Source organism: Mus caroli, unplaced genomic scaffold, assembly GCF_978045245.1.
Source record: "Mus caroli unplaced genomic scaffold, Mus_caroli_1 scaffold_8, whole genome shotgun sequence".
NCBI classification, from domain to species: domain Eukaryota; kingdom Metazoa; phylum Chordata; class Mammalia; order Rodentia; family Muridae; genus Mus; species Mus caroli.
In genome coordinates, this window is record NW_028227263.1 from 40,426,239 (window position 1) to 40,451,280 (window position 25,042).

The 25,042-nt window shown below is 39.8% G+C and overlaps 1 protein-coding gene across 1 annotated transcript in view; it reads left to right on the forward strand.

Moving 5' to 3' along the window:
* The window catches only part of LOC110288915 (interferon-induced very large GTPase 1), a 72,603-nt gene extending 61,203 nt beyond the window's left edge, over window positions 1–11,400 (forward strand). The window contains exon 2 of the mRNA XM_085841431.1: window positions 742–11,400. Coding sequence (XP_085697557.1) covers window positions 746–8,038 — 7,293 coding nt within the window. The 5' untranslated portion in view covers window positions 742–745 and the 3' untranslated portion in view covers window positions 8,039–11,400. The remainder of the gene's footprint in view (window positions 1–741) is intronic.
* The last annotated feature ends 13,642 nt before the right edge of the window (window positions 11,401–25,042 follow it).

Genomic DNA, 25,042 nt, shown 5'->3' on the forward strand with positions numbered 1-25,042 from the left:
GTGTTTGTGTGTCTGTGTATACGTGTGTGTGTGTGTTTATAATATATGTTATATATTATAATATCATATAATAAGCATATATATACCACATACACACACACAAATATATATAAAAAAAAAAACAGCTACCTAGCACTATGTTGCTTCTCTGCCTGCCAGATAGAGCCAGGAACTAGACATATAAGAACTACTCAGCTGGCATTCCCCCTCTGTCTCTTACTCTCCCTCTCCCTCACCCCTGTCATTACACTTACTCTCCCTCCCCCTTTCCCTCCCCCTCCATCTTCTCTATATCTTCCTCACATGTTCCTGGCCAAACTCTTCTGGTCCTCTCTCTCTTTCTATCCTTCTCCGTCCCTCTTTCTCTGCCTCTACCCCTTTAGAGGCCCATTCTCTGCTCCCTGACTCCCTACCCCCAATAAACTCCCTTTTATACTAGGCCGGTCACATGGCAATTATTCCTCAGGGGATAATGTTGTGCTAGTATGTTGTACTAAGGGACTCCATCTCACTGAAGTATATTGCATTTTTTGAGACACAACAACCCATGTTAGTATCCAACAAAACAGCTTATGTTGAGAACACCCACAATGAGAGGCTTCATGCACACGAAATTGTCATAAAATACACTTGAAAAATTACTCATGATGAAGCATTAGTAATTCACATTTCTGGCCACACAGCTGATGATTTCTAAGGTCAGGACACAAACAAAACTAACTACAATATGTTCCCCCACAGAGCCATGGCAACAGCAAAGTGTGTCACTGATGAGCCTCAGCTAAGAAGCAGAAGGAAGGACAATCTCCAGGAGATGCTGACAGAAGTGGGACTGTCTATTGACTACTGGTTGCCTAAGCTTCAGGAAGATCTGGGTGTCACCTCCGCCCAGGCCTTACAATATTTAGACAGGAACGACCTCCAGAAGCTGAAGTCCCAGACAACACACACATGGGAGAAAAGGGCTCTGGAGAAGTTACTGGACTTCTCACAGCCAAACAGTGTTGCAGAGCTACAAGATGCTACAGTAGAGATGATAAAGAACAGGCAGAGGCAGGCAGACCAGGCACTGCAGGCTCTGAGAGCCTTGCAGTCAGAAGGGAAACACAGAGAGGAAGAGGCAGTGAGGAGAAAAGAAGCAGAGCTGAGACAAGCAATGGAGATCCCTGAGGAGTGCTGGCCAAATCCTGAAGTGTCCCTAAAAGACATCACTGAAATAATGGAGAGACAACTCAGTCACATGGAACAGACCCTGGCTCACAGTCAAAATCTCTCAGATGGAGACCTGGTCAGATGGGCATCTGGAGGGCTGGCTCTACAGGGGATTTATAAGACCAACCACCCAAGAAGCCTGATTCAGAAGAGAGAAGAGCTACTCAGTGTCCCTAAGCAGTTCTCACTTGTTGGCCCAGAACATGGCACTGAAATAAAAACGATGGAATTTTCGTCTTTTCAAGAACAAGCCATGTTTACACAGACTATAAACATGATGGGTTTCAGTTCAACCTCCTTGGTTAAAGGCGAAGGTTGGGGATTTAGTCTAGAAGCTGGTATGGGTCAAAACGAACAGACAGCATCTGAGAATACACACCAATCCCATTCAGAGCAAACTTATTTTTGCTCAGCCAGGTTCAGCTACATCCCATTGGCCACCTGCCATTTTCACATCAATGATCTTGAACTCTCCCAGGCTGCTCTCCAGGAACTAAGAACTATTGAAGAACTCCTGGAGCAGACTACAGACCACCGAGATGAACTACCCTTACTAAGGCACAGGGCTGAAAACTTTTTCCATAGGTTTGGCTCTCATGCTAACCAGGGCCCTCTGCAACTGGGTGGAATCTACTGCTGGAAAGCCATTTCAGAAGGTTTCAAAAGTGAGCACCTGGCTGATGTAAAGCAGCAAACAAGAGAGTCTTTGAATATTTACATTACAGGCAGTTATAGTGGCTTTGGAGTTAAAGTCGGTGCAAGTGTTAATATAGCAAACTCAAATTCAAAAACAGCATCATTCAGTACAACTCATCTACACTCTCAAACCAAGGTACAACTATCTGTAGCCCAGATAGGTGGACCAGCAGAAGCAGATGGAATTGCCCAGTGGACAGCTGGACTTGTAGCTAGCAATCAAACCTGGTCTGTCATTGACAGGGAACTGCAGTTGGTACCTATTTGGGACATCATCATGTCCAGTCACAGAACTGAATTTAAGAATGCTCTTCAAGTGGCCAACTGCCTAAAAGACAACTACACTGCTCTGACTGAACAAGATGCCCAGAATCAAGAGGGGGAAGAATTTCTTACTGCTAAAAAAAAAGCTAAGCTTTTCCTAGAGGACATAAAATGCTGGGAGGTTTCTGATCCTGAAGAACAGCTTACAAAGTTAGTAGATTTTATGCAAACATTGAGTCAAAAAATAAAAAGTTATAACATTTGGATTAATACATGTCTCAGAGATCAGGATCTGCAAAATTTTCTAATAAACATTGTCAAATTCTGCAAAAATTCACCCACTTATAAAACTCAGTTTATTAAATCTCATTTGTGCAGCCTTCTAGAACCTCATGTCTACAAAGTTACAAACTTTCCTCAGGCACACTCCATCATACAGTGGATCAATCAGTCAGAGTCAGAGGAAGAACAAGTCAAAATTTCCTCATTTTCTGAATTCATTAAAACTTTAAAGAACACCCACAAAATCCTGATAGAAATGAGTTTCAAAAATGACTCCTCAGAAACAGTGGAAGAGGCAAAGAAAATGGCTACATATGAGGTCACCACAGCCCTCAGCTCCTTCTTGAAGTACCTCAGAGAAACACAGCAGTCAGAGATGCAGCTGCTGCTACTCTCCATTGCAGCTGGTGCAGGCTATCAGTTGGTAAACAGTATTTTTCAGCCTCTTCTGGGGTGTCAAGAGTTAAACTTCCTCTTGGAGCAAATGGAGAATAGCCAACACAAATATCAAGAGCTTAAAAATATTTGCAATTACAGAGCCCAGGCATTCCTGGTGCTCACAGCTCTAAGAGCCACAGTTCTAATCACAGATCTTTCTACAGAAGAGAAAAGACAACGTTTAACATTAATTAAACAACATATGGGGACACTGTTGTCTGAAGAAGTTGCACATGTTCTCACAAAACATGAAGAACATCATGACTGGGAAAGTCTGGAGAATGATTTGAAACTACTCACTGAGGGGGACTATAAAGCCACCACCCATTCCTTACAAATGGATGAGGTAAAAAAACAATTGCAAAGTCTCTGCCATGAAAAGAAACAGACCTATAAACAAAAAAGTAATGAAAACATCACAAAAGGAATGATAGAAAATGGACCTTTCCTGGACTTACTACAACGTCTAGGCCTAGACAATTACTATCCAAAAAGGATGAGCAGAGCTGAGTTCCATCTGATCTATAAGACCTCTGTGTACAATTCACAGCCGAGGTCTGAAACAGAGCTTCCATTCTATTTCCTACAAAAGCTACTGATGTTGGATTATGGGTTGAGACATCTTATAGTCAAAGATGATGAAAACATAAAAAAACAAATCTCCATAGGTTCCTTCAATCACGAAAATGAAGATATTGATCCATATGAGGATGCCATTATAGACAATGACAGTCCTGGCCATCCTTCAGACACTGAGTCCTGGCCCCACATTCACCCATTGGATATCCAGATGGCCATTTTACACTGTGCAGATGATCTTACCAGGCAATATATTTTGTCCAAACTTTCCATTTGTCAATATGCACTCCCTCTTGTGGTACCAAATCCCAACACTTCTCAGGTTGAATTTTGTCTCTGGTCTCTCAGACAAATTAGGAAAAGTTGGCAAGATGCAAGTAAATCTCCACAGGACAAGATCTACAGTCACAGAAATCAGCAGATGTGTCGTGTCTCTACCCCCATTGTGTCCTTCATTAGAGTTGGAAATGGCCTCTCTGCTTCCAAATCTCAGATCATGAACTCTCTTCTCAGTAAACGTAAACATGATGTGTTTTTTCACAGACACTGCAGAGGAAGCAAAAAACACTGTCTCCTGATGCCTGGAGTGGTGGAAATCTGCTGGTTCTGTCCTGCCAGCCAAGGTGAGGACATGTTTGACAATTGTCTGACCTTCACCAATCTTCATGGAGATGCCAAGGAACACATCCAACAACTCAGCCTTCTCCAACATGTCTCTTCTATCATTGTGGTCCTCATGTCAGTTTCTGATAACAATAAAGAAAACCAAAAGCTTGTCAGACACCTCTGGCAGTCATCAACACCTTTGATCTGCTTGATTGATGACAAAGAAAAGGTCATAGCAAATACTTCTGGTAAAAGAATGAGAATTGGCATCAAGAATAGAAATGAGGCAGAATTAACAGAGGAGCTCACCAATGCCATCAAACAATTTCTAGAGCTCTCTAACACTGCTCTCAGTTTAGAGGACTGTTCACAGACAGCTCGAGAGCTAGGATTTATTATTGATGAAGACCAGAGAGAGTGCAAGGAAGCCAAAGAAAAAGCTCAGACTATAATGGCCCTCCTGGAGGAATACGAGTTATCTCAGACAAAAGAAAATTTACTACCCCTTCAAGGACGACTTTGGCACCTTTGGTGTAAGAAGGACAAAGAATTCTATCATCTGAGAGAAAAGGGGAATCGGAGCATTGAACAACACAAGAGTGAGATTGAAACACAAAAAAGAATAATTCGACGTCAGCAGTTGGAAAAAGCCTTTCCTCTCAATGATTTAATGTGCTCTGTTCTCGAACTCCTCCAAGATTATTCAGATGCACATAACAAACTCTACTTTTTACAGTGGCTGACTCTGTTTTTTGACAACCTGACAATAGAACACCTGGAAAAATTACATGAAAGGCAGAGATCTTTGTGGATAAGGATACAAACAGAAAAGGAAAGAGCACAGAAGAGCAACTCCCTGGAACTCTGGCAGAATCAGATAGAAGCCATCTCCACAGAGATTCATGACTGTACTTTAGGAATTGAGCACCTTCTTCGAGAAGTTGGCCAGATCTATGAAGCTCTGGAAGAAACTTCCTCCTCTAGAGATAGCCTTTTTCTCTGCCTCCCTCAAATTGCTGCAGACCTGATGATAGCTGGTGTTCCCATTGAGCTGATGGATGGGGATGCTTCATATGTGCCTCTAAGGTGGGTAGCAGCTATTTTTGACAAGATCTCAGAGAAAGTTGGAGACAAAAGTCTGTTTGTTCTCTCTGTCCTTGGCCTGCAGAGCTCAGGGAAGTCTACCCTGCTGAATGCCCTGTTTGGTGTGCAGTTCACAGTCAGTGCAGGAAGGTGTACCAAGGGAGCCTACATGCAGCTCCTGAAGGTTGAAGAGACATTCACAAAAGAACTAGGCATTAAATATGTGCTTGTTGTAGACACAGAAGGACTTCGGGCTCCAGAACTCAACAACAAATCTCAGAATTGGGACCATGAGTTGGCAACATTAGTCATTGGCCTTGGAAACTTGACTCTGATCAATATTTTTGGGGAGAATCCCTCAGACATTCAGGACATTCTACAAATATCCGTTCAAGCATTTCTGAGAATGAAACAAGTGAAAATCTCCCCCAGGTGCCTCTTTGTCCATCAGAATGTTGGAGAAGTTACAGCAAAAGACCAAACTATGGAAGGACGGAGGAGACTGGAGCAGAAACTGGATGAAATGACTGCATTGGCTGCTGAGTTGGAAGAGTGTTCCAACATAACCCGCTTCAGTGATGTAATTAAGTTTGATGCTAATCGACATGTCTATTACTTTGCTCACCTATGGGATGGCAATCCCCCAATGGCTCCTCCCAATCCTCGCTATAGCTACAATGTCCAGGAACTAAGGAATGCAATTCTTTCAACTGCCCAGCAGGAATCTAGGGGAAGGATCTTGAAAATATCAGATTTCAAATTCAGAGTTCAAGATTTGTGGAAAGCCCTTGTCAGTGAAAACTTCATTTTCAGTTTCAGGAACACACAAGAGGTCATGGCCATGAGCAAACTGGAAACAAAATATAACGAATGGACCTGGGAGCTAAGAAGTCATGTACTGGACTTACAGAATCAGCTTAACAATCAGATTCAAAATGGGAAAATCCTTACACTCACATATAATTTATTAGAGGATCCACTTAGCAGGAAATTTAAAACCATCAAAGAAGAATTTGACAAATATTTTGAAGAAGACCCAGATTGTGAAATATTGGTTCAGTGGAAAGCAAATTTTGAACACAAGCTACTAATCCTTAAAGATGCACTTATTTCAGACACCAGACGGAAATGTAATGAACATATCAGTCTTAAAAAAAGCCAAGAAATACTTGATAACCAAAAGTCAAAATATGAAAATCAGTTGTTAGAGAGGAGCAGAAAGTTAGCTTTAAATTTGAAGGGTAAGGAATTAAGTGATAAAGAGCTGCATGAGAAATTCAGTCAACTTTGGACAAGTTGGATTTATGATGTATCTTCCAGTGTCCCTCATGTCACAGAGCCTAACATTGATTTGGACTCTGAAAATATCCTTCTGGAATATTTCAAGAAGGACAAAGATATTGTGGAAAGACTAAAAATAAAGTCTAGAGAAAAGTTTGAAATCATGTATGACAAACATATTCAAATGAAAAAAAAATACCTTTTACTTAGAAAGAGTTTAGAAACCTGTCATGTTGAATCCATCAAAAAGACAACCAACAACATTCAGTTAAAATTTACAGAAACACTTGAAAACATGTGGAAGCAAAAGCGTGATTACAGTCAGAATTACTTTCATGAAATCTTGAAGATCATAGAAAATGAGCTGAAATCTGAACCCTGTGAGAGAGACTACACATTTACCAAAGACTACATCATTGACTTATCCTTGTACTTATTCCAAAGAGCATCCAAGGATTTCAAGAAAATGCATGAGGCATTCAAGACTGCAAATGACCCTGTGAACTATCTGGAGAGAAAGAAAGATGATTTCTTTATGAGTTTTAAGATCTCCTGCCAAGGTGCCACTTCAATCACTTCCTTTGTTGACTTCCTATGGCTCAAGCTCACTCCTGCTATATCTGCCAGCATATGGAAAATAATGGTTCAAAAGATAGCTGGAGACATGCGAGCCACCTGCCCTGAATTCAATGGAAACAGAGCTAACCTGGAGAAACATATTCTCTACTCTCTAGCAGAAGAAGAAAAATTTGATAAATACTGGAAATACATTCAAAACCCAGAGGAATTTTTCAGGGATTATATTAGAGACCACATTACAAGATACTGTTCAGAAAAAGAGAGTGAAAAAATAAAAACCTTTTTAAACATAAATTTAGGTGACATCAAGAATACCATCCTGTCTGCCATTCATAAATCCACAAAGGTAGCTAAAGCTAAAGGCAGCACTGCATCTGGCTGGCTGGATTTGTTCTGTGACCACCTAGGGAGCAACCTGGTCTTCCCAAGGAGAGACCTGGTAAGCATAGAGCATCAGGAGCTAATGGATACTGAATTCCTCAAAGAAGCCATGAGCAAAGCTTTGGCTCCTGCAATGAGGAAAGTAGAAGAGGATTGTTCAAGTAAGCCCATAGATGAAATTGTTCCTGAGATTGAGAAAATTCTCTCTGAACATCTCTGTGGCTGTTGGAAACAGTGTCCTTTTTGTAAGGCAATTTGTACAAACACCATTCCCCAGCATGAAGGAGACCACAGTGTGCCATTCCACCGTCCTCAGGCTGTCAGTGGTTGGCATTGGCATAAAACAGACCAGTTTGACATTAATGTTTGTACTAGTAATGTAGCAAGTAATATTTCCTTCATTTTAAATGACCACAGGAAATTCCCATACAAGAAATATCGAGACGCAGGAGGTGATTATGCCACATGGAGCATCACCCCAGACTCATCTACCCAGCCATATTGGAAATGGTTTGTCTGTCATTTCAGATCGAAGCTAGAAGAGAATTACGGCAAAAAATTTACAGGGAGAGGTAGTCTTCCAGATTTATGGACCAAAATCACAAAGCAAGAAGTCCTGAATGACTTAAAAAAATAATAACTGTCACAGACAGAACACTAGATGGGTCACAGAAATTTTCCTTCAGCCAAGGGAGCCTAATGGAGAACACCATGCAGGAGGATCTGCAGTAGGCGTTTGAGCTTCCTTGAGATGGCCCACTCTATTGGGCAATTTTCCTGCAGACAAATATGAAGTTAAACTTTCCTAAAATAAGATCAGATGAATTAATGATTTTATAGAATTTCTGAATTGATTTAAATAGTTTTAGGGAGCTAGGATTAATGATAAAAAGTTTAAGGAGATGGCTTAATTTGTTCTGCTAAATAGATATGATAAAGTAAGAATTTTGAGCAGAATGTGACTTTCCCTTGTAGTATAGTGAGGGCTACATAGGTTTGAAAAGGAGTACAGAGAGCTTTCATGCATTGCAAGTCTGTAATAGTGCTTAGAAGAAGAAAATAGCCTTGGGACAAGTTAATGCTCAAAACATTCATTCTAGGTTGGGTCTGAGATCTAGAGATGTGGTCACAGGTTTTGGTGGGCTCCATAAAAAGGCAAGGTAATGAACAAGGAGTAAATAATTCTATTATTAATATAGAATAGAGAATAGATGATTCTCCAGTATACCTGAACAAGACTTCAAAAATAAGATGTAAGAGAGATTGTTTCTTCGTAAATACAGATTGATCATCATCTAAGCATATGGAAACCTTGCTACTGTAGACTTGGCTTGCTTAAACATTGTTAATCAATAAGAAAAGAATTATGGCTTTAGTTTGCAATGGAGAAAAAGATGAGAGAAAGTTAGATGAGAAATGCTTAGGTATGAGTTTCAAAAGAGAAATACACAATCAATACTCCTGTTGTAATTTCCTCTTGTGTGATGATTTTATTGTCTTATTGAAGAACATGTGGATAACTTTGTCTTAGATGGTGTTAAAAGGCTAAGAAAAAAATAAAGCTGTTAGAGCTCACTTGCTGGAGCTTGCATCATCCACCAAGTGTGTGAGCATGTGCCTGCTTTACATTGTCTACAATCACAGATGCCCTCCTTGGATCATTGACATAGCTAATCTTCAACATCCTCATATCAATTTAGGTTGCATTATAAATTAAATAGGTAAAAATAAATAAGTTATTATTGCAAGACTTGAAGATTTTCTATGAAAATGATTTTACTTCTCTCTGATTTGTTATCTCCTGCTTTATCCATATATACTAAATATGTTAATGTTCCATTGTTTTGACATATTCTTTTGCTTATTTACTTTGACTTTGGTTGTTTTCTGTTCTTGTTCTTATGGAAGAGTATTGTTCTCCTGTATTTCTTATTTTGTGTTATTTTTATTCTATGTGGGGTTTTTTTATTAATTAGGTATTTTATTCATTTACATTTCCAATGCTACCCCAAAAGTCCCCAAAACCCTCCCCCACACACACGCACACTCCCACTTCTTGGCCCTGGGGTTCCCCTGTACTGAGGCATATAAAGTTTGCAAGACCAATGGGCCTCTCTTTCCACTGATGGCCGACTAGGTCATCTTCTGATACATATGCAGCTAGAGACACTAGCTCCGGGGAGTACTGGTTAGTTCATATTGTTGTTCCACCTATAGGATTGCAGACCCCTTTAGCTCCTTGGTTACTTTCTCTAGCTCCTTCATTGGGGCCCTGTGATCTATCCAATAGCTGACTGTGAGCATCCACTTCTGTGTTTGCTAGGCCCCGGCATAGTCTCACAAGAGACAGCTATATCAGGGTCCTTTCAGCAAAATCTTGCTAATTTGTGCATTGGTGTCAGGGTTTGGAGGCTGATTATGGGATGGATCCCCGGGTATGGCAGTCTCTAGATGGTCCATCCTTTCATCTTAGCTCCAATCTTTGTCTCTGTAACTCCTTCCATGGGTGTTTTGTTCCATAATAGTAATAAAATTGCATTGATAGGGAAATGAAGAGTACTTGAAAGGAATTGGAAGAGAGGGAAATCATGATCAAAATATAGCATTTGAACCTCTCAAAGTTTACAGAGACTGAGCCACCAATAATACATGGGCTGGTGTTCGGCCCTCTGGCAAACATGTAGCAGAGGACTGACTTGTCTGGCCTCAGTGGGAGAGAATGCACCTAATTCTGAAGAGACTTGACACCTGAGGGTGGGGGATACTAGTAGGGGATGAGGTGAAGGTGAATGGATGAGTGGACGATCAACCCCTCTGGGACAAAAGGGAAGGGAAACGGGATAAAGTTCTCAGTGATGGGGAGCCATAAAGGAGACAACATTTGGAATATAAATAAATGAAATAATTTAATAATAATTTTAACAAATGAAAGAGGAAAGAAAAAGAGAAAAGGTTTTTTTGTTTTTGTTTTTGTTTTGTTTTGTTTTTTCAAGACAGGGTTTCTCTGTATAGCCCTGGTTGTCCTAGAACTCACTCTGTAGACCTGCCTCTGCCTCCTGAGTGCTGGGATTAAAGGTGTGTGCCACCACGCCCGGCAGGTTTTCTTTTTTTAAGAGTATTTATTTTATTATATATAAGTACACTGTAGCTGTCTTACAAATGATTGTGATCCACCATGTGGTCACTGGGATTTCAACTCAGGGCCTCTGAAAGAGCAGTCAGTGCTCTTAAATGCTGAGACAATAAAAAAAAGGAACATAAAAATTAAAGCCTGGTGTTATTTTCTAGGTCTGAGAAAGAGTCATTCCTGAAATTCTATTATGGTGATCAGGTAAAAAATGAGAATGGGGTTGTGATGGTTGTGATGGTTTGCCTATCTTCAGCCTATGAAGTGGCACTGTGATAAGGTGTGGCCCTACTGGAGTAGCTGTGGCCTTTTGGAGTAGGTGTATCACTGTGGGTGTAGGCTATCAGACCCACTTCCAGCTAGCAAATCAGTCTTCTCTTAGAGACCAGCAGATGAAGATGTAGACCTCTCAGCTCCTGCTACTCCATTTCTGACTGGATGATGCTATGTTCCTGCCTTGATGATACTAGACTGAACCTCTGAACCTCTAAGGCATCCACAATTAAATGTTGTCCTCTTAATGATTGTGTTGGTGATGGTGTCTGTTCACATCACCCTAAGACAATGCTTAACTATGATTGTGAATTTTTTAAATGATCTACAATCACCTAGAAAACAAGCCTCCAAGTACACCAGTGAAAGATACTTTAAAATTGGTAGTCTATGTCCGGGAGAGTTGACAATGATTAGATTAATGGAGGTAGAAGGACTGTCCATAGCTGGGAAGCACCATTTTCTGGGCTGAAGTCCTAGACTGCATAAAAAAGAAGAGGTTCCCTGAGCACAGAACATCCACTGCTCTCCCTTTGTTGGAACTCAAGAACTCAAGTTCCTGCCTCTACAAATTCTCCCCACCTGGAACTCAAACCATGAATTGAAACTATTCTTCCTTTAGTGACTTTGTCCAATATTTTGACCCAGCAATAAGTAAAGTTTCCTAATTAGAGTAAGTACTTTTCTGTTCTTAGGATAGAATAACCAAAGCTACTTACAGAGAAAAATATTGTTTTGGTCAAGGTTCAAGAAGTCTAAGAGTATCACAGTGGGGAAGCTGAGCAACAAAAATCAGGAACAAGAAGCTGAGAGTTCACATCTCAACTTCACAAAGGAAACAGAGAGGGCAAACTGTAAGCCAATGGGGTTATAAACTCCTAAGACAGTGTTATACTTCTCACAACAAAGCTACATAGGTCTCTGAAGAAATGAGGTATGTCCTAAAAGTTTATTTGCCCACAAACAGTGCAACCAGTAGGGGACACACCACGGACATATATAAGCCTATAGGCCACTTCTCATCAAAATTACAATATTCCACTCCTGACTCCTATAGGCTCATCGCCATATCAAAATGCAAAATGCATCTACTCTGTTGGAAACCGGGCCACAGCTAACATGAACTGGGTTACACCTGGGAGGCAAACTGGGGCTGAAAAGAGAGGGAAAGCTAGGCGGATGAGAGAGAAATGGAGCCAAGACAAGGTTCCTGATCAAGGCTCAAATGTTTAATGGAGAATGCGCTTATAAAGGAGGGGAAGGCCCATTCCCGCCAATTCATCCTTGGAGCCCAGCTGCAGGTGACCACGTGCAAGATAGAGTGTAGTCTCAGGAATAGCTCGGTGACCTCCCAGCAGGTAGCAGTATCTTGAAGAGGAACAACAACTGTGGCTGAACAATAAATAGAGTGGTCTAGGAAGGCAGGCTCCACCTTAGTGGCAGCAAAGTAGAGGTCTGGCTCAGTCAGGGTCAGGCTGGGGAGAGGTTACACTACTCCAACATTTAAAAAACTCTAAAATATTTAATAGTCTCAAAACTCCAAAGTCCAAAGTCAATTCTGAGACATGAAGGAAACTCCTAACTGTGACACCTTGAACAATCATAAAAGATAAATAAAAGTTTTTAAAAACAATTATATATTTTTAACAATAGGAGAATACATGTTCCCATTTCAAAATGGGAAATATGAGGGTATATTAAGGAAAGAGTAAAGCAAAGCAAGCAGAAATCCACCAGGGAAAATATCAAGTCCTATAGCTCTATGTCTAGTGTATAAAGTGTATGTATATTTAGTCTCGAAGGACTTCAGTGTATCCAGCTCTGCAGCTCTGCTGCCTGCAATGTACAGTTCCCACTTATTCTGTTTTGATTCTCTGTATGTGACTCCTCTTCACAGATAGCTCATGCCCCGGATATCTTCAACTTATTGGGAACATGTAGTATACATTTTTAAGAAATATTCACATAGATTCTTATAGGGAATCCAACAGTTTGCACTCCCACCAAAAATGTGTTCCCCTTTCCCAGAATACTCACCAGCATGGCTTGTGATTTGTATTTTGACTTTGGCCATTCTGAATGTCTTACAATGAAATCCAAAGTAGATTTACTTTACATTTCCCTGACAGTTAAGGATAGTTATATATTTTAAACTATACCTTGGTCATTTGTGTTTCTTCTAAGAACTATGTTTAGCACCCTACTCCATTTTGCAGTGGGGCTGTTTTCTTGTTTAGTGATTTAATGTTTTATATGGCTTAGAGTGTAACCATCTGTCAGATGCAAAATTGATGAAAACTTTCACCTTCTTTCTTTTCCCATCATCATGGTGTTCTTTTCTATCCAGAAGCTTTTTAGTATCAAGAGGTCCTCATTGTCAATTTTGATGGTTTTTTTTTTAGAATTTTTTATTAGGTATTTATTTCATTTACATTTCCAATGCTATCCCAAAAGTCCCCCACACGCTCCCCCACCCACTCCCCCACCCACCCACTTCCACTTCTTGGCCCTGGCGTTCACCTATACTGAGGCATATAAAATTTGCAAGACCAATGGGCCTCTGTTTCCACTGATGGCCAACTAGGCCATCTTCTGATACATATGCAGCTAGAGACAAGAGCTCCGGGGTTCTGGTTAGTACATCATGTTGTTCCAACAATAGGGTTGCAGATCCCTTTAGCTCCTTGGGTACTTTCTCTAGCTCCTCCATTGGGGGCCCTGTGATCCATCCAATAGCTGACTGTGAGCATCCACTTCTGTGTTTGCTAGGCCCCGGCATAGTCTCACAAGAGACAGCTATATCAGGGTCCTTTCAGCAAAATCTTGCTAGTGTGTGCAAAGGTGTCATCGTTTGGAACCTGATTATGGGATGGATCCCCAGATATGGCAGTCTCTAGATGGTCCATTCTTTCGTCTCAGCGCTAAACTTTGTCTCTATAACTCCTTCCATGGGTGTTTTCTTGCCAATTCTATCCACTTTGGTCTTCGTTCTTCTTAAGTTTCATGTGTTTGGCAAATTCTATCTTATATCTTGGGAATTCTAGGTTTCTGGGCTTATATCCATATATCAGTGAGTACATATTGTGTGAGTTCTTTTGTGATTGGGTTACCTCACTCAGGATGATGTCCTCCAGGTCCATCCATTTGGCTAGGAATTTCATAAATTCATTCTTTTTAATAGCTGAGTAGTACTCCATTGTGTAAATGTACCACATTTTCTGTATCCATTCCTCTATTGAGGGGCATCTGGGTTCTTTCCAGCTTCTGGATATTATAAATAAGGCTGCTATGAACATACTGGAGCATGTGTCCTTCTTACCTGTTGGAACATCTTCTAGGTATATGCCCAGGAGAGGTATTGCGGAATCCTCCAGTAGTACTATGTCCTATTTTCTGAGGAAGCTCCAGTCTGATTTCCAGAGTGGTTGTACAAGCTTGCAATCCCACCAACAATGGAGTACTGTTCCTCTTTCTGCACATCCTCACAAGCATCTACTGTGACCTGAATTTTTGATCTTAGACATTCTGACTGGTGTGAGGTGGCATCTCAGGTTTGTTTTGATTTGCATTTCCCTGATGATTAAGGATGTTGAACATTTTTTCAGGTGCTTCTCAGTCATTCGGTATTCCTCAGGTGAGAATTCTTTTTTTAGCTCTGAGCCCCATTTTTTAATAGGGTTATTTGATTTTCTGGAGTCCACCTTCTTGAGTTCTTTATATATATTGGATATTAGTCCCCTATCCGATTTAGGATAGGTAAAGATCCATACCCAATCTGTTGGTGGACTTTTTGTCTTATTGACCACGTCTTTTGCCTTACAGAAGATTTGCAATTTTATGAGGTCCCATTTGTTCATTCTCGATCTTACAGCACAAGCCATTGCTGTTCTATTCAGGAATTTTTCCCCTGTTCCCATATCTTAGAGGCTTTTCCCAACTTTCTCCTCCATAAGTTTCACTGTCTCTAGTTTTACGTGGAGTTCCTTAATCCACTTAGATTTTACCTTAATACAAGGAGATAGGAATGGATCAATTTGCATTCTTCTAAATGATTACTGCCAGTTGTGCCAAAACCATTTGTTGAAAATGCTGCCTTTTGTCCGCTAGATGGTTTTTGCTCCCTTGTCAAAGATCAAGTGACCATAGGTGTGTGGGTTCATTCCTGGGTCTTCAATTCTATTCCATTGGTCTACTTGTCTGTCGCTATACCAGTACCATGCAGTTTTTATCACAATTGCTCTGTAGTACAGCTTTAGGTCAGGCATTGTGATTCCACCAGAGGTTTCTTTATCCTTGAGCAGAGTTTTTGCTATCCTAGGTTTTTTGTTGTTCCATATGAATTTGCGGTTTGTCCTTTCTAATTCGTTGAAGAATTGAGTTGGAATTTTGATGGGGATTGCATTGAATCTTTAGATTGCTTTTGGCAAGAAAGCCATTTTTCCTATATTGATCCTGCCATTCCATGAGCATGGGAGATCTTTCCATCTTCTGAGATCTTTAATTTCTTTCTTCAGAGACTTGAAGTTCTTATCATACAGATTTTTCACTTCCTTAGTTAGAGTCACACCAAGGTATTTTATATTATTTGTGACTATTGAGAAGGGTGTTGTTTTCCTAATTTCTTTCTCAGCCTGTATATCCTTTGTGTACAGAAAGGCCATTGACTTGTTTGAATTAATTTTATATCCAGCTACTTCATTGAACCTGTTTATCAGGTTTAGGAGTTCTCTGGTAGAATTTTTAGGGTCACTTATATATACTATCATATCATCTGCAAAAAGTGATAGTTTGACTTCTTCCTTTCCAATTTGTATCCCCTTGATCTCCTTTTGTTTTCAAATTGCTCTGGCTAGGACTTCAAGTACATGTTGAATAGGTAGGGAGAAAGTGGACAGGCTTCTCTGGTCCCTGATTTTAGTGTGATTGCTTCCAGCTTCTTGCCATTTACTTTGATGTTGGCTACTGGTTCGCTGTAGATTGCTTTTATCATGGGTAGGTATGGGCCTTGAATTCCTGATCTTTCCAAGACTTTTATCATGAATGGGTGTTGGATTTTTTCAAATGCCTTCTCAGCATCTAACGAGATGATCATTTGGTTTTTGTCTTTGAGTTTGTTTATATACTGGATTATGTTGATGGATTTCCGTATATTGAACCATCCCTGCATCCCTGTGATGAAACCTACTTGGTCAGGATGAATGATAGTTTTGATGTGTTATTGGATTCGGTTAGCAAGAACTTTATTGAGGATTTTTGCATTGATATTCATAAGGGAAATTGGTCTGAAGTTGTCTATCTCTGTTGGGTCTTTCTGTGGTTTAGTTATCAGAGTAATTGTGGCTTCATAGAATGAGTTGGGTATAGAACCTTCTGCTTCTATTTTGTGGAATAGTTTGTGAAGAACTGGGACTAGATCTTCTTTGAAGGTCTGATAGAACTCTGCACAAAACCCATCTGGTCCAGTGCTTTTTTTGGTTGGGAGACTATTAATGACTGCTTCTATTACTTTAGGGGATATAGGACTGTTTAGATCATTAACCTGATCTTGATTTAACTTTGGTACCTGGTATCTGTCTAGAAACTTGTCCATTTCATCCAGGTTCTCCAGTTTTGTTGAGTATAGCCTTTTGTAGAAGAATCTGATGTTGTTTTGGATTTCTTCAGGATCTGTTGTTATGTCTCCTTTTGATTTCTGATTTTGTTAATTAGGATGCTTTTCCTGTGCCCTCTAGTGAGTCTGGCTAAGGGTTTATCTATCTTGTTGATTTTCTCAAAGAACCAGCTCCTCATTTGGTTAATACTTTGAATAGTTCTTCTTGTTTCCACTTGGTTGATTTCGCCCCTGAGTTTGATTATTTCCTGCCCTCTACTCTTCTTGGGTGAATTTGCTTCCTTTTGTTCTAGAGCTTTTAGGTATTTTGTCAAGCTGCTAGTGTGTGTTCTTTCTACTTTCTTTTTGGAGGCATTCAGAGCTTTGAGTTTTACTCTTAGAAATACTTTCATTGTGTCCCATAAGTTTGGGTATGTTGTGGCTTCATTTTCATTAAACTCTAAAAAGTCTTTAATTTCTTTCTGTATTCCTTCCTTGACCAAGGTACCATTGAGAAGAGTGTTGTTCAGTTTCCACGTGAATGTTGGCTTTCTATTAGTTATTTTGTTATTGAAGATCAGCCTTAGTCCATGGTGATCTGATAGGATGCATGGGAAACATTTTTGTACCTGTTGAGGCTTGTTTTGTGACCAATTATGTGGTCAGTTTTGGAGAAGGTACCATGAGGTGCTGAAAAGAAGGTATATCCTTTTGTTTTAGGATAAAATGTTCTGTAGATATCTGTTAGATCCATTTGTTTCATAACTTTTGTTAGTTTCACTGTGTCCCTGTTTAGTTTCTGTTTCCATGATCTGTCCATTGGTGAAAGTGGTGTGTTGAACTCTCCCACTATTATTGTGTGAGGTGCAATGTGTGCCATGAGCTTTCCTAACATTTCTTTAATGAATGTGGCTACCCTTGTATTTGGAGCATAGATATTCAGAATTGTGAGTTCCTCTTGGAAGATTTTACCTTTGATGTGTATGAAGTGTCCCTCCTTGTCTTTTTTGATGACTTTGGGTTGGATGTCAATTTTATTAGATATTAGAATGGCTACTCCAGCTTGTTTCTTCAGACAATTTGCTTGGAAAATTGTTTTCCAGCCTTTCATTCTGAGGTAGTGTCTGTCTTTTTCCCTGAGATGGGTTTCCTGTAAGCAGCAAAATATTGGGTCCTGTTTGTGTAGCCAGTCTCTTAGTCTGTCTTTTTACTGGGGAGTTGAGTCCAATAACAGGTATTAACTGATATTAACAGGTATTAAGGAAAAGTAATTGTTCCTTCCTATTATTTTTGTTGTTAAGATTGGCATTCTGTTATTGTGGCTGTCTTCTTTTAGGTTTGTTGAAGGATTACTTTCTTGCCTTTTCTAGGATGTGGTTTCTGTCCTTATATTGGTTTTTTTCTGATATTACCCTTTGAAGGGCTGGATTTGTGGAAAGATAATGTGTGAATTTGGTTTTGTCGTGGAATACTTTGGTTTCTCCATCTATGGTAATTGAAAGTTTGGCTGGGTATGGTAGCCTAGGCTGGTATTTGTGTTCTCTTAGTGTCTGTATAACATCTGTCCAGGATCTTCTGGCTTTCATAGTCTCTGGTGAAAAATCTGGTGTAATTCTGATAGGCTTGACTTTATATGTTACTTGACCTTTTTCCCTTATTGCTTTTAATATTCTATCTTTATTTAGTACATTTGTTGTTCTGATTATTATGTGTCAGGAGGAATTTCTTTTCTGATCAAGTCTATTTGGAGTTCTGTAGGCTTCTTGTATGTTCATGGGCTTCTCTTTCTTTGGGTTTGGGAAGTTTTCTTCTATAATTTTGTTGAAGAAATTTGCTGGCCCTTTAAGTTGAAAATCTTCATTCTCATCTACTCCTATTATCCGTTGGTTTGGTCTTCTCATTGTGCCCTGGATTTCCTGGATGTTTTGAGTTAGGATCTTTTTGCATTTTGCTTTTTCTTTTATTGTTGTGCCGATGTTCTCTATGGAATCTTCTGCACCTGAGATTCTCTCTTCCATCTCTTGTATTCTGTTGCTGATGCTCGAGTCTATGGTTCCAGATTTCTTTGCTAGGCTTTCTATCTCCAGCGTTGCCTCACTTTGGGTTTTCTTTATTGTGTCTACTTCCATTTTTAGGTCTAGTATGGTTTTGTTGAATTCCATCACCTGTTTGGATGTGTTTTCCTGTTTTTCTATAAGACCTTGCAACTCTTTAGCAGTGTTCTCCTGTATTTCTTTAAGTGAGTTTTTAAAGACCTTCTTGATGTCTTCTACCATCATCATGAGGTATGCCTTTAAATCCGGGTGTAGGTTTTCTTGTGTGTTGGGGTGCTCTGGACTGGCTGAGGTGGGAGTGCTGCGTTCTGATGATGGAGTGATCTTGGTTTCTGTTAGTAAGATTCTTCTGTCTGCCTTTTGCCATCTGGTAAACTCTGGAGTCAGTTGTTATAGTTGTCTCTGGTTAGAACTTGTTCCTCTCCTGATTCTGTTATTCTCTACCAGCAGACCTGGGAGACTAGCTCTCTCCTGAGTTTCAGTGGTCAGAGCACTCTTTATAGGCAGGCTCTCCTCTTTCAGGGAAGGTGCACAGATATCTGGCATTCAGACTAGCCTCCTGGTAGAAGATGAAGGCCCAAAACAGGATCTGTCCCAGAAGCTGTTACCTTCTGCAGTCCACACTCTCACCTGTACAGTCTAGGCTCGGTAGAGTCTGGGAACCAAGATGTCTCCCACAGATCGTCTGGCAAAGCCCTCCCAATCCGAGAAGACACCTATCCTCTGGCAGGGAAGGTGCCAAGATATCTGGAGCCCGAAAAGGGGGCCGCCTCAGAAGTTCTGTGGCTCCTGCCTGTCCCAGAAGCTGTTAACTTCTGCAGTCCACACTCTCACATGTGCAGACTAAGCTTGGTGGATGTCAATTTTGATCTTAATGCCTGTGATACCACAGTCATTGTTCAGAATGTGCTTCTTATGCATATAACTAGAAGTACATTTTCTACTTTCTCCTCTGTTGAAATTAGATTATCAAGTTGTTCTGATTAGATATTTTTCACTTGACACAAACTAGGGTCATTTGGGAAACTCAGGAAAGAATTTCATTTTGAGAATTGCCTGTTCCATATTAGCCTGGGCTGTCTGTCTATGGGGCATTTTCTTAAATAATGATGGATATTGGAGTGCCCACCCACTATTATTATTGTCACTCCAGAATTAGTGATCCTAGATTATACAAGAAAGCAACTCAGCAAGCTATGAGGAACAAAATAATAAGCAACACTCCTCCATGGTTTTGCTTCAGTTTTTCCCTCCAAATTCCTTCTTAATTTGCTTAGTAATGGACTGTACTGAGAAATCATACACCAAATAAACTGGTTCCTCTTCAAGTTGGTTTCATTCAGTGTTTTATCACAGCAACAGAGAATCAAACTAGGACACAGCTTTTATGCTGAGGTTCTTGATCCATGTATGATTAAGTTTTGTGCCAGGGTGAGATAATAATCTAGTTTCATTCTTTTATCTGGAATCATGCAAATGACCAGTACCATTTGTTGAAGATGCAACAATATTTATTTTTGGCTTCTTTGTCAAGAATCAGTTGGCTGAAGAGTGTGGGCTTATATTTATGTTTTCAGCTGTATTGCATTGATCAATATGTCTGTTTTGTGGTGGTACCATGCCCCTTTTATTTCTAAGCTCTTTAGCAAGACAAAGGCTTCATGTTCCCTCTCCTATGTTGATGCTAGTTTTGACTCTTAAGACGGGTATGTTTTTATTTTAGTACCCATAGAAGTAAAAAAAAAAAATTAACCTAAGTAGCAGATGAAAGGGTAAGCTTCCAATGGAGCTGAGAAAAAATAGTTAGTATGAAGGATTTAAATTATATGAACGAATAAGAAAGTAAGGCAAAGAAGAGCATATGGAAAGGAATACATAGTGCTAAAGTTCTTTGAAAATTGCATATAGAAAATGACTACTGTAGAAATATCCTGAAATACATAAATATACATATATAAAATCAGGTGAAATTGAATTACACTATAAAGAGGAGAGAGCTTTCACAAACACCTTAAGTAATCAAAAAGAAAACACAGTGTCAGGTATGAGCTGCCTGTTTTTCAGGTTGTCAGTGGTTCCCCAGAAACCCTAAGTATTAAAAGGTATTGCCATTGCTCCTGCTTATCATCCAGAACTTGATGGTAAGAAGCCATTGGTGAAGATACCACATATTTGGGTCATCATTGCATGGAAAATGCAAGCTGGTACTAACCTAAAAGTATCAGTCTTATTAGTTAGCTTTCACAGTATTAGAAGATGCCAACATCACTGGAGCACCTGGGGGAGCCATCTTGGTTCCCGGATCCCTCCGAGGCTAGTCTGTGCAAGTGAGAGTGTGGACTACAGAAGCTAACAGCTTCTGGGACAAGCAGAAGAGACACAACTTCTGACTCAGATCCCGTTTCGTGTTCCAGACATCCAGGCACCTTCCCTGCCAGAGGAGAGGTGTCTGCCCCGCCCGGGAGGGCTTTGCTGGAGCACCTGGAGGAGCCATCTTGGTTCCAGGATCCCTCCGAGACTAGTCTGCACAGGTGAGAGTGTGGAATAACCAGTACCCGCAAAGCTTCCTGGGACTAAACCACCCATCAAAGAAAACACATGATGGGACTCATGTCTCTAGCTGCATTTGTAGCAGAGGATTGCCTAGTCATTCATCAATGAGAGGAAAGGCCCTTGGTCTTGTGAAGGTTCTATGCCCCAGTATAGGGGAATGCCAGGGCTAAGAAGCAAGAGTGGGTAGATTGGGGAACAGGGAGAGGGGGAAGAAGGTAGGGGATTTTCAGAGAGGAAAAGAGGAAAGGGAATACTATTTGGAATGTAAATAAAGAAAATATCTAATAAAAAATGCTCATTCATTGATTTCCCCAATGCAGAGTTTCTCTTGCGTTAGAATAAAGAATTAGTATAATTATTCAAAATCCTTGACAGTTCCTTGTCAATTTTCTTGTCATCTGTTACATTCTCTTCTGTGATGAGCATTTTTGTAACTCAGACAACTAAATCCGACCAATTAAACACAGAGATTGGATTTATCCTGGGACTTTAGAATCATCCTATAAATATTCTCCAAACTATTATTTTACCAAAAATTCGGGATAAATGTTTATTTAAAATGTATAAAATGTGCTATTCAGTTTTTAAATTAACCATTATATCAAGCAATGCAAAAGTATAGGGAAAATATAAATAATAATAAAAACAAAGAGGCAGAAGAAATGGCTCAGAGGTTAAGAAGATCCAAGTTCAGTTCCTATCACTCACATCAGGTACCATAAAACCACCTGTAATTTCTACTCCAGGAGATCCAATTCACTCTTCTGGCCTCCACAGGGACACACATACATACACATATAGACACACACACTCAAAATAAATAGTATATCTAAAACAATTAAAATTCTAAACCTTGTGTGGTGGTCTACCCCTTTAATATCAGCACTTAGGAGACAGAGACAGGCAGCTCTCTAAGTTCAACACTAGTCTGTTCTACATAGCAAATTCCAAGACAGCCATGGCTACATAAAAAGACTCTGTCAATAAATAAATAAATGTAAATTTAGTTTAATTTTAAAATATTTTTTTCAATGGGAGAGGATGGGCCTAGCCATGTTAGAGACTTGATGTGCCAGGGTAGGTGGATGATACTCAGGGAAACCTTCACCCTCTCAGAGGAGAACAGAGAGGTTTGTAGAGGGAGGGACTCTGTGACGGAGACCAAGAGAAGGGGGTCAGTGACCTTAATATAAAGTAAATAAATAAATAAATGAAAAAATAAAATTAAAAAAATATTTGTTTTTAAAAAAAAAAAAACTAAAATTTTATAACTGTGCATGTCTAGAACTTCCTAACTTACTTTTTTCTCTTTTTTACTTAAGCCTCTGTTAAATCCCTACTAAGAGGCAGGGATTTGAGTAGGGCTGGAGTTTTAAATAAAGAGCAGTAAAGGACATGGTTTCTGGGTGTTATCCTGAGCAAAGGACAGCTTCATTAATAATACTCGTGTGTGCTCCTCTACTGCCATCTTGTGGTCAGTTCTTTTCCTCACACTCCTCTATCCTAAGATCCACATTTTTTTTTTTAAATTTTTCATTTTTTTGTAAGCATTGCTTGAAAGGAAAAACTAAAAATTGCTCTAGTAACTAATAACAACATATGAGACCTGATTATCGAGATGGTTAACAGAGACAGGGAACAGAAGAAGAAAGGCTTAGCTTGGTCTTCCTTGTGAAAATCATCATAGAATGTCGTTCAGTAAATTGTGAGGACTGAGTCAAATCTAAGAGAATGAGAATTTGCAAGGAGAAAATAGTTTTCAGGCATGCAATATAAAATGAAATAACTATTGCACTTGGGAGGATCTTGTTATTAAAGGAAAGGAAAGGAAAAAAGGAGAAAGGAAAAAGGAAAAAAAAGAAAAAAGGAAAGGAAAAAAATTGAATGTCCTAATAACTTACTTAATCCGAAAGGTGATAAAGTATTCAGGAGATGTTGATGAAGTCTATCTCTAAAGATTATCTCTATGTTAATATAAGGTCTTGTTTAGGCTAACTGGAGAGTAGGAGTTTCTCATTGAATTAGCATTTTTTGGGAGAAATGCAATTTTGATTGACTTAACTTACTTCTGAAGCATGAGGAAAGAAAATGGGGATGAAAAGGGAGAGAGTGAGAGAGGAGAAAAGTATAGAGGAAAGAGAAGAGAACAGGAGACAGGGAGAGGGAAAGGAAGGGAATGAAGGGAAAGAGAGAAAGGGAAAAGGAACACAGGAAAGAGGAGCAGAGGAGAGGATGGGGTAAACATCAGGGGCTTTAAGTTTGGGGAATGACATTACTACTAAGCCAGGTGCAGTGGTACATGCCTTTAATCCCAGCACTCAAGAGGCAGAAGCAGGTTTAACTCTGTGAGTTCGAAGCCAGCTTGGTCTCATAGTGAGTTCCAGGACAGTTAAACCTATATAGCAGTATTCAATGAAGAAGAAGAAGAAGAAGAAGAAGAAGAAGAAGAAGAAGAAGAAGAAGAAGAAGAAGAAGAAGAAGAAGAAGAAGAAGAAGAAGAAGAAGAAGAAGAAGAAAGAAGAAGAAATGGGGCTGAAAAGAAGGTTTTTTTAATTAGATATTCTCTTTATTTACATTTCAAATGTTATCCCCTTTCCTAGTTTCCCCTCCAAAAATCCCCTATCCTCTGCCTCCTCCTCCTGCTCCCCAACCTACCCACCCCCACTTCCTTGCCCAGGCATACCCTATACTGGGGCATAGAACCTTCACAGGACCAATAGCCTTGGAGAGAAGTTTTGAAAGAAAGAAAGGAAGAAAGAAAGAAAGAAAGAAAGAAAGAAAGAAAGAAAGAAAGAAATCAATCAATCAATCAATCAATCAATCAATCAATCATAAGCTAATGATGAAAAATTAACCAGGTCACAAGGCAGAATAGGTTCGTTTTTGTCACATAGGATTTAACATTTTGGTTGATTCAGTAAGAGGAAAATTGCTAATAGAATCTAGATATATAGTTTCCCTGTCTTTGATGTCACAGTTTTTTTCAATAGAATGCAACTTTGTGTTCTAAAAATGTTAATAAAAGTATTGAACCTTGTATGATTTAAAGAAATAGAAGAATTAATGTGGATACAATACTATTAGGAAAGAGAGAGACATGTAGGCAAATAGCTAGGAATATGAAAATGTTGAGGATATTGTTAACCATGACACACCATCTTGTAAAGTACCTCCATTTTTGGTTACACAACTCCCTGAGATAACAAATGGCTTCACACAGCTTTCCTTCCTAGTGAAATTCCCTACTCTGATCAAGCCTAACTTCTCCAGGTGACACTCAAGTCCTCTTTCTTTGGAGGAAGCCTGATTTTCCACTCCCATACCCTGGTCCAGGGGTGGAGCCCACTCCGTTCTAGCATTCTTCACCTCCTCACAGCCAGGCACCTGAAGGAGCTGTAAGCCTTCACCAGACACTGCTTCTCTCGTGGAAAAACCCACTGTGCCTCCAGATGCATTTCCTCCAGGGCAAACTTCTAGATCGAAAAAAATGCCAAATTCTCAGCCTACCAAAATAGTCTATGTTCTCCAGCAGCGTCATTACTGACTTGTAACTATTCCTTAGAGCCCACCCTACATGCTAGTCCCTTGGGTTACGTTTTTCTTTTTCAAAGCTAAACTATGTTCAATCCCAGGACTTCAAGACAGCTTCACCTGTCAGTAAGAATCCGGACAGCTCCACCATTTTCCATTCTTGCCCTTACCACCAAGAGAGAAAAGTCCCACTCTGCCACATCCCTGCCTTGCCCTTCAGCTCTCAGCCACAAGTGGAGAACATGAGGGACAGAGGAAAAGAGGGATGGAAGACAAAAGGAGAGAGAGAGAGAGAGGAAGGAAGGAAGGAAGGAAGGAAGGAAGGAAGGAAGGAAGGAAGGAAGGAAAAAGAAAGAAAGAAAGAAAAAGAGAGAGAGAGAGAGAGAGAAAGAAAGAAAGAAAGAAAGAAAGAAAGAAAGAAAGAAAGAAAGAAAGAAAGAAAGAAAGAAAGAAAGAAAGAAAGAAAGAAAAGAGGTCCTTCAGTCCTTGAGCTGGGCATGGTGGCACATGCCT